This window comes from Myotis myotis, unplaced genomic scaffold, assembly GCF_014108235.1.
Source record: "Myotis myotis isolate mMyoMyo1 unplaced genomic scaffold, mMyoMyo1.p scaffold_m19_p_28, whole genome shotgun sequence".
Lineage (NCBI taxonomy): Eukaryota > Metazoa > Chordata > Mammalia > Chiroptera > Vespertilionidae > Myotis > Myotis myotis.
In genome coordinates, this window is record NW_023416333.1 from 952,553 (window position 1) to 968,456 (window position 15,904).

At 42.3% G+C, this 15,904-nt stretch overlaps 1 protein-coding gene across 1 annotated transcript in view; it reads right to left on the minus strand.

The window, feature by feature from the left end:
* Window positions 1-295: 295 nt before the first annotated feature.
* Window positions 296-15,904, minus strand: part of LOC118649210 (zinc finger protein 737-like) — a 31,837-nt gene continuing 16,228 nt past the window's right edge. The window contains exons 5-11 of the mRNA XM_036296092.1: window positions 15,372-15,455; window positions 12,982-13,141; window positions 11,186-11,294; window positions 9,248-9,414; window positions 5,255-5,381; window positions 3,854-3,927; window positions 296-1,919 (exon numbers count right to left, since the gene is read on the minus strand). Coding sequence (XP_036151985.1) covers window positions 444-1,919; window positions 3,854-3,927; window positions 5,255-5,381; window positions 9,248-9,262 — 1,692 coding nt within the window. The 5' untranslated portion in view covers window positions 9,263-9,414; window positions 11,186-11,294; window positions 12,982-13,141; window positions 15,372-15,455 and the 3' untranslated portion in view covers window positions 296-443. The remainder of the gene's footprint in view (window positions 1,920-3,853; window positions 3,928-5,254; window positions 5,382-9,247; window positions 9,415-11,185; window positions 11,295-12,981; window positions 13,142-15,371; window positions 15,456-15,904) is intronic.

Below are 15,904 nucleotides of genomic sequence, written 5' to 3' on the forward strand. Positions count from 1 at the left end.
ATTAGGCTTCTGTCCAGAGTGAATTCTGTGATGTTCAGTAAGTTCTCACTGCTGGTCAAGGACTCACGAAACTCTGCACATCTCTAAGACTTCTCTCTACTATGAAATCTATGCTGTCTAGTATGGCAGAAACAGTAAATAAAATCTTTGTCGTACTTTCTATATTTAACAGGCTTCTCTCCAGTATGATCTCTCCGCTGTGCAGTAAAGTCTGAAGACCTACCAACAGATTTGCCACATACTCTACGTTTATAAGGCTTCTCTCCAGTGTAAACTCTCTGACGATAATTTACGTATGATGCTACAGTGAAGGTTTTCCACATTCTCTACATATATGGTATAAGACTTCTGAGGACCTTCTAAAGGCCTTGCCACATACTGTATATTTACAAGGTTTCTCTCCAGTATGACCTCTGTTATGTGTACTAAGTTCTGAAAAGCATCTATACTTTGCCATATTCTCCATATTTATAAAGCTTCTCTGCAGTATGAACTCTCTGATGCGAAGTGAGGTGTGAGGACCATCTATAGGCTTTGCCACATTCTCCACATTTATAAGGCTTCTCTCCAGTATGAACTCTCTGATGCTTAGTAAGTTCTGAGGATCTTCTAAAGGCTTTGCCACATATTCTACATTTATAAGGCTTCTCTCCAGTATGAACTCTCTTATGCAGAGTAAGTTCTGAGGACCATATAAAGGCTTTCCCACATTCTCTACATTTATTAGGCTTCTCTCCGGTATGAACTCTCTGATGGGTAGTAAGGTGTGAGTACCACCTATAGGCTTTACCACATTCTCCACATTTATAAGGCTTCTCTCCAGTATGAACTCTCTGATGCGTAGTAAGGTGTGAGGACCTTGTAAAGGCTTTGCCACATTCTCTACATTTATAAGGTTTCTCTCCAGTATGAACTCTCTTATGCGGAGTAAGTTCTGAGGACCATCTAAAGACTTTGCCACATACTCCACATTTATAAGGCTTCTCTCCAGTATGAACTCTCTGATGTCTAGTAAGGTGTGAGGACCATCTAAAGGCTTTGCCACATTCTCTACACTTAAAAGGCTTCTCTCCAGTATGAACTCTCTGATGTGTATTAAGATGTGAGGACCATCTAAAGGCTTTACCACATTCTCTACATTTATAAGGCTTCTCTCCAGTATGAACTCTCTGATGCTTAGTAAGGTCTGAGGAGCTGCCATAGGCTTTGCCACAATCTCTACAGTCATAAGGTTTTTCTCCAGTGTGAATTCTCAGATGAATGCTAAGGGTAGAGCACCGGTTAAAGTCTTTGTCACATTCTGAACATTTATAAGACTTTTCTCCAGTATAATTTCTATGATGTTGAATATGTCCTGAGGACTGACAGAAGCCTTGCCCATCTTCTCTGAGTTTGTAAAATTGTGCAATAGTATGAATTCTTCCCTCATGTACAATAAGAGATGAATGACATTTAAAGGTTTTGCCACATGCTTTACATTTGTAAGGCTTCTCTCCAGTATCAACTTTCTGATTTAGAGTACAACCTGAATGCCAAGTAGATATTTTACCAGAATCTTTACATTTATAAGATTTTTCTCCATTATGGAATTTTTTCATTTTATTTAGATTGAATATTTGACTGGAAAATCTACCACAAGGATTCCACTTGTCAGCCTCCTCCCCCAAATGAATATTCTCTTGTTTTGTGTAATTTGAAGAATAATGAAAAGACTGGACACATTTACCTTCTTTGCGTGTCTTCTCTACAATAAGAATAACCTGATGTACATTGTGATTGGACATTTGGTCAATGACTTTTCCACTTATATAACGGTCCTCTACAAGCTCCCTTCTCCATTGATGATTAAGATATGACTCTTGCTTAAAGTTTTTCCAATGTTCAATCCATTGATAACTGCTCTCTCCATTATAGGTACTCTGGTGATAATGGGAGATAGAAAGGCCGACAGTTATAACTTCATTAAATGTGTACAGTTGTTGCATAAGAACCAGTACGTGATACTCATTAAACAAAGAGGGTTGTATAGAAAAAGCTTTCCTAATTTATTAAAATTTTACACAAAAATAAATACAAAACATTGTCAGAGAAAGGAAAATGCATCCCTGTTTAAAAGATTGCCAAATTGCCCAGCAAGCATGGCTTATTCATTGAGCTTCAAGGTATGAGCAAGATGGTCATGGTTCCATTCCGGGTGAGGGCACAAGACCTGGGTTTAGAATCAGTCCCCAGTATGAGGAATGCAGGAGGCAGCCAAGAAATGATTATCTCTCATCATTGATGTTTGCCTTTCTCTCTTTTGCTATGTTCCTATCTAAAATCAATAAAAATATATATATATATTTTTTAATTAAATCTTAATTGTTCAGATTATTACATCTGTTCCTCTTTTCCCCCCCCCCATAACTCCCCTCCTCCCAGTTCCCGCCCCATCCTCCGCCCTCACTCCCCACCCACTGTCCTCATCCATAGGTGCACGATTTTTGTCCAGTCTCTTCCCGCATCTTCCACACCCCTTTCCCCCCCAAGAATAGTCAGTCCATGCCAGAACCGGTTTGGCTCAGTGGATAGAGCGTCGGCCTGCGGACTGAAGGGTCCCAGGTTCGATTCCGGTCAAGGGCATGTACCTGGGTTGCAGGCACATCCCCAGTAGGAGATGTGCAGGAGGCGGCTGATCGATGTTTCTCTCTCATCGATGTTTCTAACTCTCTATCTCTCTCCCTTCCTCTCTGTGAAAAATCAATAAAATATATTAAAAAAAAAAAAAGAATAGTCAGTCCATTCCCTTTCTATGTCCCTGATTCTATTATAATCACCAGTTCATTCTGTTCATCAGATTATTTATTCACTTGATTCTTAGATTCACTTGTTGATAGATGCATATTTGTTGTTCATAATTTGTATCTTTACAAAATATATTTTTTAATAAAAAAATAATAAAATACCTAGCCTAATTGGCTCAGTGGATAGAGCATTGCCCTGAGGACTGAAGGGACCCAGGTTCAATTTCACTCAAGGGCACATGCTCAGGTTTCGAGTTTAATCCTCATAGCGGGCATGCAGGAGGCAGCTGATCAATGATTCTTTCTTATCATTGATGTTTCTCTCACTCTTTCCCTCTCACTACTTCTCTGAATTTAATAAAAATATATTTAAAAGCAATAATAAGCCCTAGCTGGTTTGGTTCAGTGGATAGAGCATCAGCCTGCGGACTGGGGGATTCCCAGGTTCAAATTCCAGTCAAGGGCATGTACCTTGGTTGCAAGCATATTCCCAGTAGGGAGTGTGCAGGAGGCAGCTAATCAATGTTTCTCTCTCATCAATGTTTCTAACTCTCTAGCCCTCTCCCTTCCTCTCCGTAAAAAATCAATAGAATATATATATATATATATATATATATATATATATATATATATATATATAATTAACAAGATTTCCAAATTGAGTACATTTAAATTTTATAGGTATATCATAAATCTCTACATTTTAGAAATGATTGCATGAAAATATAATCCCACCCTACATTTTAAGCAATTCAAAGGATTATTTACACTACAGACTACAATTCCTAATTTTTCCAGATTTCCTTTCCAAGAATGCATAACAGTAAAAAGTTGTTTTCGACTTTCACCTTCAGAAACACATTGATCTGCCAATGGAACTGACTTTAATATGGGAGGTTTCCCAAAAGCATAATACTCTTGACCTGTATAGGTAACAACAATTTTATTATGATAACTATTCCAGATTAGTTCTGTTTATATTAATTCCCTCTCTTCTCATCACACTCTTCCTCAAATTCCAAGGCTTTTATTAAGTGTACATTATCAAAGTGACACCTTTTATATCTTACCAGTATTATTTCAGAGAACAAATCTTGTATTCCGGGCTTTGGAATAAAGGCTGGGTCATCTTCAGATGACATACCTGAAAGAAAACAAATTTTCAAGTTTGACAATCAGGTGGTGAGTGTTGAAGTTACCAGCAACTATAGGCCAATGACAGTTTTGAGTACTCCAAGACCCACTGAAGGATTCAACAAAGCTCAAGATAGGTACAATGAGGAAAACTCACATCAAAGAGGGACAAAGAGTTGCCTACATTTGCAAATGATACCTGCTTAAACCTCCTGGCATGCAATGGCAATATTATAAAAACACAGCAAAGCTATCATTCAGAATTGAAGGTCAGATAAAGAGCTTCACAGATAAGAAAAAGCTAAAGGAGTTCATCACCACCAAACCAGCATTATATGAAATGCTGAAAGGTATTCTTTAAGAAGAGGAAGAAGAAAAAGGAACTCTTACCATTTGCCACAGCATGGATGGAACTGGAGAGCATTATGCTAAGTGAAATAAGCCAGTGAGAGAAGGATAAATACCACATGATCTCACTCATTTGTGGAATATAATGAACAACATAAACTGATGAACAAGGACTGATCCAGAAACAGAGAGGCATTGATTGGACTGTTGGGCCTTGGGGGGAAGGTAGGGGAGGGTGGTGGTAAGGGGGAAAAATCAACCAAAGGACTTATATGCAAGCATATAGGCCTAACCAATGGACACGGACAACAGGGGGGTGAGGGCATTAGTGGGGGGGGGGCGGGGTAGGGGGTAACGTGGGGATAAGGACACATATGTAATATCTTAATCAATAAAAAATATTAAAAAAAAAGAAAAAAAAGAAAGAAAAGAAAATGGAGTGTGAATTTTGATAGAGGCTTTCCCATTTCCAATCCAGGTTGTACTCTGGCCAGAAGACATGTTAGAATATTACAATATTCTAGAAAATAATTTTCTAAAATATTTTCTTATAGAACCTCAATAATTGTAGGCAACATGTAATGTGTGAGTTCTTAATTCACATATATCACAAAGCCTTTCTTTTATACCCAAGGACACCCAATTTGTTCCTTTTTTAAAAAAAATGTATTTTTTTTATTGGTTTCAGAGGGAAAGGGAGAGGGAGAGAAAGAGAAAAATCAATGATGAGAATCACTGATAGGCTATCTCCTGCACGCCCCCACTGAGGAGAGAGCCAGCAACCCTGGCATTGGCCCTGACCAGAATCAAACCTAGAACCTTTCAGTCTACAGACCCGTGCTGTATCTACTGAGCCAAACTAGCTAGAGCTCAATTTGTTCCTTGAGAGCAAGAATCTAGCACCGAAAGCAGAAGCCCCTAGAGATGTTAAAATAATAAAGGAAAACCCTGCGGGTGGAGTAGGAACTCGGGAAGGAAGTCATCCTCACCCAGGGAGGCCAGGTTGCTGCAGTTTTCCACCATCACATCCAGGTACAATTTCCGCTGAGCTGGGTCCAGATATTCCCACTCCTCCTGAGAGAAATGTATGGCCACATCCCTGAAGGTCAAAGGTCCCTGAAAGAAAATAAATATTTACCAAGAGGTCACCAAAAGAGTTCAAGTTTCACAACATGAAAACAGTGTTAGAAGAGGTTGGGACCTATGGGAGTATACTGAATCACCTAATAAGATCACCTGGCCCCAGTAACTTTCCTTGATATGATTTCGAACACTGAGAAATGAGGATGACATATGTCCACAAATCCTAGATATAGATTTACCTTTACAGGAAAATAAACTTTACAATTAAGGCAAAGCCCTAGCTAGTTTGTCTCAGTGGACAGTGTCAGACTGTGCACTTAAGAGTCGTGGGATTAATTCTCATTGCAAGCTCAATCCCCAGTAGGGGATGTGCAGGAGGCAGCCGATCAATGATTTTCTCTCATCATTGATATGTCTCTCTCTACCTCTACCTTCATCTCTGAAATAGATAAAAATGTACTTGAGAAAATAAGAAAAAAGAAAAAATAGCTGAAATAATGTAAAGAGTTTAAGCACAGAGACACACATTTTACAACTATGAAATCAAGGTGGTTTAGTGATCCTGTAAATCTTATGAATCTATTTGTGTGTGATCCCCATTGTGTTTTATAAACAAACTAGTGCCCCGGTGCATGAAATTCATGCACATTAAAAGGGAATTAATCAGAGGAAATATTTTAATATTGCTATTTGCCCTTTCTCTATAATAGAAATTTCTTGCTGGCCCCAACCCCATTGGGCAACCTGCCTGGTGGGACACCCAGCCTCCCATCCCGGTGCTGGGGAGGGGTCTGCGGCCTCAGGGGGATCCCCCAACCTCGCCATGCAGAGCTGGAGACATCGGGACCGGCCTCCACAGCTCCACACTCACAATGTGATGGATTGTGACAGCACGAGGGCATCACAGCGTGATGGCATGAGGGTGTAAAGACCATTTGCATATTAGCTCTTTATTATATAGGATAAGGAGAGAAACATAAGGATACAAAACAAGTTAAACCAGGGGTGGGCAAACTTTTTGACTCGAGGGCCACAATGGGTTCTTAAACTGGACCGGAGGGCCGGAACAAAAGCATGGATGGAGTGTTTGTGTGAACTAATATAAATTCAAAGTAAACATCATTACATAAAAGGGTATGGTCTTTTTTTTTTTTTTTTTTTTAGTTTTATTCATTTCAAACAGGCCAGATCCGGCCCACAGGCCGTAGTTTGCCCACGGCTGAGTTAAACCTACTTTCCTTTTTGTGGTTGTAAATCCTCACGTGGGGAGATTTTTTCCATTGAGTTTTAGAGAGCGGACAGCAGAGAGGTAGAGGGATGAGAAGGAGAGAGAGAGAGAGAGAGAGAGAGAGAGACATCAATGTGAAAGAGACACAAAGATACATGGATTGGCTGCCTACCGCAGATTCCCAGGAACTACTTGCCCTGGACCAAGAATCGAAACCTCCACCACTAATCCACAGGAGCCTGGGGGAACTAATATTTATTATCAGTACAATTCTTTCAAAATTTTTATGTATCATTAGTGGAGAGCTATTTCGTAGAGATTTAATGAAATTGAACATACATTCATAATATCATTCTTGGAAACTTTCTAGAAAATACAAAAAATGACCATGTAGGATATGTCTGTGATGGGAGTATAGAATATAACAAAAATTTGAAGAATCAAGGCCTGATTAGTTCAAGCTCCCATGAAAAAGCCAATGATCTGTAGGAAAGAAAAGTAAATCCTTCATTTTCCAAAGGAAATGCAAACTAAGAAGTGGGACATTTCCAGATGTGAAGTGATGGTCTCTGCACAAATGTCATTAAATCGCTACTACAGCCTTGTTCCTGAGAAAGGGAGACTATTAACTCTGCAGTTAGGGAAGCACCTCTGCCATGTGAACATCAGGTGGACTGAGACAATGGGCATCAAGTGACTGAGGCACACAGAAAGTCAGGTCACCACTGCTGTGACATTACTGCCAAAAATACCTCAATAAAGAAGGAATTTTGATGTAGTCCCATTTGTTTATTTTCTCTTTAGTTTCCATTGCCCTAGGAGCATTATCAGAGAAGAAATTTCTTCGGCATATGTTTGCGATTTCGCTGCCTGTGGATTCCTCTAGTATTTTTATGGTTTCCCGTCTTACGTTTAAGTCTTTTATCCATTTTGAGTTTATTTTTGTGTATGGTGTGAGTTGGTGATCTAGTTTCATCCTTTTGCATGTATCTGTCCAATTTTCCCAACACCATTTATTGAAAAGACTGTCTTGACTCCATTGTATGCTCTTGCCTCCTTTGTCGAATATTAATTGGGCATAGTAGGTGCCCATCAGCAGATGAGTGGATTAGAAAACTGTGGTACATATACACAATGGAATACTATGCTGCGGTAAAAAAAAGGGAACTCTTGCCTTTTGCAACAGCATGGATGGAACTGGAGAGCATTATGCTAAGTGAAATAAGCCAGTCAGAGAAAGATAAATACCACATGATCTCACTCATTTGTGGATTATAGAGAACAACATAGACTGATGAAAAGGGATAGACCCAAAGACTGAGAAACAGCGATCAGGCTATCAATCCCCAGAAGGAAAGTAGGGGAGGGCGGGGGTAAGGGGAAGAGATCAACCGAAGGACTTGTATACATGTATATAAGCCAAACCAATGGACATGGACAACAGGGGGATGGGAGCATGAGTTTGTGTGTGTGGGGGAGGTTGGGGGTTAATGGGGGGGGATGAAGACACATTTGTAATACCTTAACTAATAATAAAAAAAAATAAATAAATAAAATAAAAAAGAAGGAATTATATGGAAATGATCACAAATAAACATTAATTTTTCCAAGTGTCAATCCACGGGTATCTCTCATGTTCTGTAAGCTAATAGAATATTTACCTACCAAGTCTTTCGTACTAATCTAGTGAGCAAGTCTCTTCTATTTACTATTTACTCTTCTTTCAGAACTTTCTGAGCTATTCTGAGCAGTAAAATGTACATTTTCTTACCCCTGACCAAGAATTGATGCTGTAGCCACTTGAACCTAAAACCTGCTTTCCCTTCTTCAAGACACAAGAGCCTCTGACCCCATCCCAACAGGATGTTATATATGGCTGCCTTCCCAGGTGGATCTATCACTAAAGGGATGTTCTGAGTAGTTGAAAGTCATTAATTAAAGGAGGGAATGCTTCTGGACCTTGGGGAGGCTGCATAAAATGAAGGCAGAGAAGCCTCTGGGAAAATGGAGAGAAGTATAGCCGGGCCAGTGTGGTTCACGGGTAGAGTGTTAACCTATGAACCAGGAGGGCAGGTTTCCATTCCTGGTCAGGGCACACGCAAGTTTCGGACTCCATCCCCAGTGGGGGGTGTGCAGGAGGCAGCTGATCAATGATTCTCTCTTCTCATTGATGTTTTTATCTCTCTCCCTCTCCTTCTCATTCTGAAATAAATAAAAACATACATTAAAAAAGAGAGAGGGAAATATAGAAACTGCTGACACTGACTATCATCAGAAAAAAGGAAAGAAATAAGGAAAGGAAAACAACTTGGAACAGAAAGAACATCAGAAGTAGAGAAATATGGAGAGGAAGGCGCCCCAGAGAGACCAAGGGGAGCTGCGAGGGAGAGGGGTTCTGGTGAACAGAAGTGGGGGCAAGAAAGGGAGAGGCACTTCAGACAAAGAGACTGGTTCAGGAAGAATTGGGGGAGCAGGTGCAGGAAAAGAAAGGGGGGTTTAGGAATGATGGAGCAGAGGGAGAAGCAGCACTGAGTCATCCAACTGTGGGGAAACGGACAGAGTGTAAAAGGGGCAGCAGAGTAGACACAGGGGTGGGAAGGGAAAGAGAAATGTATCAACAGATGTTCAAGGAAAAGCAAACATAGCCACTGACACAGGACACATCTTTTACCTGAGAAGCAGCCATTTGGTCCGGATCTGGGATGTTTTCTCAGGTGACAATATGTTGAGGAGTCACAGAATGTGCCTTCAAAAGCACCCCTACAGCCTGTTAATCAGCTCATCTCACACTCACAGTCAGAAGGACCTGGAAATGAGGAAAAGGCCACCCCTCCTGTCCTGTGTCACAGGATAGAGTCAGGAGAAATGAGCTCCTACATGGAGACCACACTGGGAGGTGCTTTTTTCTGTCTTCATGTGTCAAACACTTCCACAAACTCCTACAGAAATGAGAACATGTGCTGCTCCGCTAAATCCCCAAACCCAGGAGAGCACCTGTTACCTCCCTTGAAAAAGCCTGCCCTCAGACCCATGACATGGCATCTTTTACCAGTTCCCTTCTGGGATCTGCGAGGCTCCCTCAGAGCAGTTTTCCGTAGCCCTGGGTAGCAGACATCACACCCAGCACCCCTGAGACCTCTGGGTAGTGGGAGGGGTTGAAGCAGGAACTGGTACACGTGCAGGTTTCCCAGGCAGATTTCCTTCCTCCTTTCCCAGGGAATTACAGAGAATAGATCTTCATGCTAAAGCCTTTGGGAAAAGTTAGCTATTGAAATATGCTCATCAAATGACTTCACCATGAATAGAGGAGGGTCTATGTGGGAACCAATTTCTAGTTCAATCCAGTCCATCCTTTAATATTTTTAGAGAATGGACAAGAAGGACTTAGGGGAACGTCTCCTTTATGGTTCATGGACACTAAATCAACAAATCACACATAAAGGGAAGGAAAGAGGAGCTGAACATTAGACTAACTCAAAAAACTAGCTTCTGACTGTTGATATCATTGACATCTTTACCAAGCGCACGCTGAGATCGCCTCATATTATTAAGTGCCAATAGATGTCTCGAGGTGTGATAAACAGTAGAAAGGATGCAGGGCTCAGAATCTGAACTACACGTAATGCATTTAAAACCAAAACAATTATGTTGTTTCTTTTAATGTAATGATTTCTAGGTTTAAAGTTTTGAAAAGGGAGAGACTGCCTTATATTAACAATGATAAGAAGTGCTTGTGAGATGTAACCAATGCTGATTTCAGAACTAAATGACTATTTACATGAATTGAATATCAGAGATAGAAAATTCAAATCCCTGGGAAAGAAAAAAAGATCCAGTGCTTCTAATATTCCTTCATAAAACATCAGACTCAGTCATCTCTTATCCCAGGTCACCTCCTTTTTGCATTCCCAGGAAATAACAAGGGGCCCATCAGGAACATACCCATCAGGAACGTCTTTCCCTCTGTGTGATTAAGGTTGCAAAGGGTAGCAAATAATTACAAAATATTCATAAGCTTTATAAATTGGAGATCTGTAATACTTATTCAAATCTGTTTAAACAATTCACTTGTTAAATTAAACATATAAGCCACAAGCCGATATATCACAACTTAACCTTCCACATCCCATCAGCTCACCTCTGACCCAGATCAGGGTTCCCCTCCTTGCCACTACTATGTATTTCTGTCTATGGATCTGTTTTTGTTCCCTGTTCCTTTTCTCTCCAATGTTGTCTTTTCCTATGTTTTTTGTTTTTGTTTTAATATATATTTTATTGATTTCAGAGAGGAAGGGTGAGGGAGAGATAGAAACATTAATGATGAGAGAGACTCCTTGATTGCTTGCCTCCTGCAAGCCCCCCAGGGGGGGACTAAGCCAAAAAACCAGACCAGGAATCAAACTGTCACCTCCTGGTTCATAGGGCCACCTTCCGCCACTGAACCACGCTGACTGAACTTTTCCTATGTTCTGTCTCCCCACCCCCTGCTCTTTTCCCCCTTTTCTCTATCTCTGTCCCTACTCCTGCACCATGGAACTCCTGAAACCTATTTCACCTTCAGTTGTTCTTTCTCCCTGGTCTTTCTGATTGCTCCCATCTACATACACACCTGGGTCTTTCTCTTCCCACTTTTGTGTCCCCTCTGCTGCCGGTTACAGTCTGTCCTGTTCCCCACACTTGGCTGACTCAGTGCTGCTTCTCCCTCTCCTTTGTCATCCCTACAATTTAAAAAAATAAAGAAACTTCATGAGTATTCACAGCAGTTTTGGTAACTGAGAAGAGTAATAAAGACAGGTTAAGCAAGTAAGAAAAAATACCTCAAATAATGTTAACATTGTATGTAGAGTCAGACACATCTATGAGAACTATCTACAATAATAAAAGTGTAATATTCAAATCGACTGAATGACAGAACAGCAGGACTCTAGACGACCACAGTATGATACACACTGGTGCCAGGTGAGCCAATGCAAGTGCGATGTGATTGGTCATAGGCCTGGCTATCACCCCATTAATCGCCCTACAGTAGGAGGCCCAGCCCACTGGCCAGTAGGGCAAACGATCAGCTGGGTGGGCTCTATGTTTGCCCGAAAGAGGAAGACCCAGGCCACTGCTGGCCGTGACAGATGGGCAGGGTCTACCTCTTTGGGGTGATTGATCCTGGGGCACCCAGACTGTGAGAGACTGCAGGCCTGGCTGAGAAACAACCCCTTCCACCCCCCGCTCCCGCCCAGGTGTAAGAATTTTGTCCATTGGGCCTCTAGTGCACAATATAAAAGAGATAGAAAACAGAACTGTCATGTCAATGAACTCAAGATTATTTTGTGATTCCATAAATTTCATAAATCTATTTGTGAATGATACCCTTTGAGTATTATAAACAAAATATGGTGAAGAATTCACATAATGATAGAAAACAAATTAGACCTATTATTTCTTAGGCACTCATTTATGGGAAAACTAGTGGCCTGGTGCACAAAACTGTGAACAGGGTGGGGGGTAGGGGTGTCCCTGAGTCCAGCCTGCACCCTCTCCAATCTGGGACCCCTCAGGGGATGTCCAACTGCTGGTTTAGGCCCAATTCCCTCTCACAATCCAAGATTGCTGGCTCCTGACCACTCACCGGCCTGCCTGCCTAATCACTACTACACACTCTACCTGCTGGCCCTGCTCAACCCCAAATGCCCCCCGCCCCCGCTGGCCTGATCACTCCCAACTACCCTCCCTTCCTGGCCTGATCGCCCTTAATCGCCTCTGCCTCAGCTCTGCCACCATGGCTTTGTCTGGAAGGACGTCCGGAAGGTCTCCCGGTCTAATTAGAATATTACCCTTTTATTAGTATAGATTTCAGTATATCATTAGTGGAGAGCTACAATCATAGAAATTTTTTTTTTTTTTTATTTTATTGAATTTTTACAGAAAGGAAGGGAGAGGGATAGAGATTTAGAAACATCGATGAGAGAGAAACATCAATCAGCTGCCTCCTGAACACTCCCTCCTGGGTATGTGCCCACAACCAAGGTACATGCCCTTGACTGTGGGAGTGTCCCTGTAGATGCCGCAGCAAACTGCTGGTTCTGGGTGCGTGGCCACTGTGACCTCTGAATGTCCCTCTCAGGTATGTTGGCAGTTGCTGGGGAAATGGAACCAAGTATGGTCGAGGGTAGTCTGGGAAACGGGGCAAGTTTATAATAGTCTAGGAAATGGGGCAAGTTAATATTAGTAGTTGGGGCAACGGGGCAAATTGATTAATAATACCTTGGTAACGGGACAAAAATTGACTAATGATGTTTTATGTAATTCACTTGTTTTAGTAACCGCACTTAGCAACAATGATTGATTGTATAACTTTGAAGGAAATAAATAGGTTAGAACGGCGACCAAAAGGTGCCGTTGGCCATTCACCTGCATGTTGTGTAGGTGTCCTATTTTCCTTTCCACAGCTGGTGCCCCGTGTGAGGAATCCAGTGCCGCTTGCCAAGGGGAGCAGCGTAGGTCCGTGGAAAGACAGGGGAGTTCGATCGGAGGGATTTCGGCGGAATCCGAAAGAGCTTGGGTGAGTAGCCTTCAGGATAAAAGCATGGGGAATTCCATGATTAAGGATAAACAGCTTTTTTTAAAGCTTATCCAGCAGTTGCTTCGGGCGACTGGCTGTGTGTGATTTATTGACTCTATTCATAGAGCAAATTCATTATCACTGTCTGTGGTTCCAGGATAAAGGCACGCTGGACGTGGAGGTGTGGAACCGTGTGGGCAGTACATTAAGGAGAGAGGCAGTGCGATGGGAGGTTCTGTTTTAGGAACCTGGGCTTATATTACCACTGCTTTGCAGCCCTTGCAGCCAACTCAGGCGCCTATTACAGCAGCCTTGGTGTCAGAAGAACTGGAAAAAGCAGATGAGGAAGGGGCGGATAAGGAAGGGCGTCAGATAATGATGGACCCTCTGGCTCCGCCGGATTCTAAAAATCTTTCCCCTGGAGATGAGATTATTCCCCCTTGCCAGGAGGCTAGGCAGTTGGTGAGCTCCTCCAGGCGGAACTGCGAGATGACAGTGCCCTCTGGCTTCCCCTTGTATCACTCTCACTGGCGCTGTCCACCATAGCCGCAATGGCTTAGGGAAGGAGGAGGAGCGGGAGGCTGCAAAGAAAGCTGGGCTGCGAAGGAGTGGGCCAAGGGCGAGCGCGGGAAAGCGCCAAGCTGAGTGCCTAACACCAGGGCGCAGACGCAGAGTGGCGAGAAGACAATGTTAACCTTTTAGAGTTATTTCTTTCACTCCTTTAGAGAATGCAATGACTGTTTTTACTAATAGATCAGGAAATACTGGTGTAGCTGGGATTTGCTGGAGTAAGCATAGAAGCTAGAAGCAATTTACTGCTAAGAAATATTCCAACACCCAGCGAGCTGAGATAAAAGCTTTAATTTTAGCATTACAACATTTCCCCAATTCTTCACTCATATTACTAGCATCCCTTATAATCCCACTAGTCAGGGTATTATAAAACGTGCCCATTCTACCTTGAAGGTTATATTGTTAAAACAAAAAAGGGGGAGTAGAGGGATGACGCCTAGAGATAGGCTAAATAGGGCACTGTATTTTTTAAATTTTTTATATCAGCAGCATGGGGAAATGGCTACTAAACAACACTTAGTTCCTCAAGAACATAAGCCTAATCCTAAAGTAATGTACCGGGATCAGGAATCCTCCTTTTGGAAAGGCCCGGTGGAGTTGCTAACTTGGGGAAGAGGGTATGCTTGTGTTTAAGTTCCAGATGCAGACCCCAACAACCGAGTTTGCGATGGATCTCTGAGGAAGAGGATAGAAGCCATAAACCTTCAGGATGCGCTCCAGCGGAGGGGTGGTCGGCAGATGGAGATAGCTCCTCCTATTACCTGGCGCTCTTTGAAGAGGCTGGATGCGGAAGCTCAAAGCATTCACTCAGAACTCTTCCTGGGGGTTGATTTTGGCTTTGATCACCTTGACTGGACTTTTTCCAGTGACTTCGGCTGTGGTTCACTGGACTCATATGATTAATCCACCAACCTTCACTCTGCAGACTTGGAATGATCCTGATCCGCCTTAGACTACTAATGACTCGGACTATATTCAAGGGACTTGGGTGAGGCCTAATGGACATTTGGGGGACTCTCGTTTTCAAGCATTGTTTAACCAGACCCTCACCTGGAATGTACCCACTGTTCCTCTGTATATTCAATAGCTTTTATTATGTCTACTATGGTAATTATCTCTTCTGCTGTAGCATCAGGATTTGCCTTGGAGACCTCTATCCTTACAGCCCAACAAGTGGATAGTAGGTTCACAACCTGACCTCTAACTTGGAAACACAGGTAGCCATTTATCAGCAGATTATGGCTAGGCTAGAAGCTCTGGAGGCTACCGTTTTGTGGATTGGTCAGCGTCAGCAGGCCACAGTCAGACAGCAGCAATTAACCTGTGATGCACAGTTTACCCGAATTTGTGTTACTAACTTCATTTATGCCAATGAATCTTGGAGTGATGAGCAACAAGCTCTCCTAGAAGTTTTTAATAGTAATCTTTCTCAGGATATTGGATCCTTAGAGAAGCAAGTGCACACTGAATTGGCAGGATTAATAACCGTTTCCCGAGAACAAGTGTGGGCAGACCTGTGGGGTCGCCTGCAATGGCACCCAAAGACCTGGTTCTCTTCCATTATTCCCAGTTCCTGGATCCCTGCAATACTAGTGGCTATCTTAGTACTGTTTTTAATCTTTTTTAAGAGAGGTTGACTAAAAAGGGGGGATATGTGGGAGCGTACCTGTAGATGCCGCAGCAAACTGCTGGTTCCGGGTGCGTGGCCACTGTGACCTCTGAATGTCCCTCTCAGGTATGTTGGCAGTTGCTGGGGAAATGGAACCAACTATGGTCGAGGGTAGTCTGGGAAACGGGGCAAGTTTGTAATAGTCTAGGAAACGGGGCAAGTTAATATTAGTAGTCGGGGCAATGGGGCAAGTTGATACTAATAGCTAGGGCAACAGGGCAAGTTGATTAATAATATCTTGGTAACGGGGCAAAAATTGACTAATGATGTTTTATGTAATTCACTTGATTTAGTAACCGCACTTAGCAACAATGATTGATTGTATAACTTTGAAGGAAATAAATAGGTTAGAACGGCGACCAAAAGGTGCCGTTGGCCATTCACCTGCATGTTGTGTTGGAGTCTTATTTTCCTTTCCACACTTGACTGGAATCGAACCTGGGACCCTGGAATCCGCAGGCTGACACTCTGTCCACTGAGCCAAACTGGTTAGGGCTACAATCATAGAAATTTAGCTGAATTGAAGATAA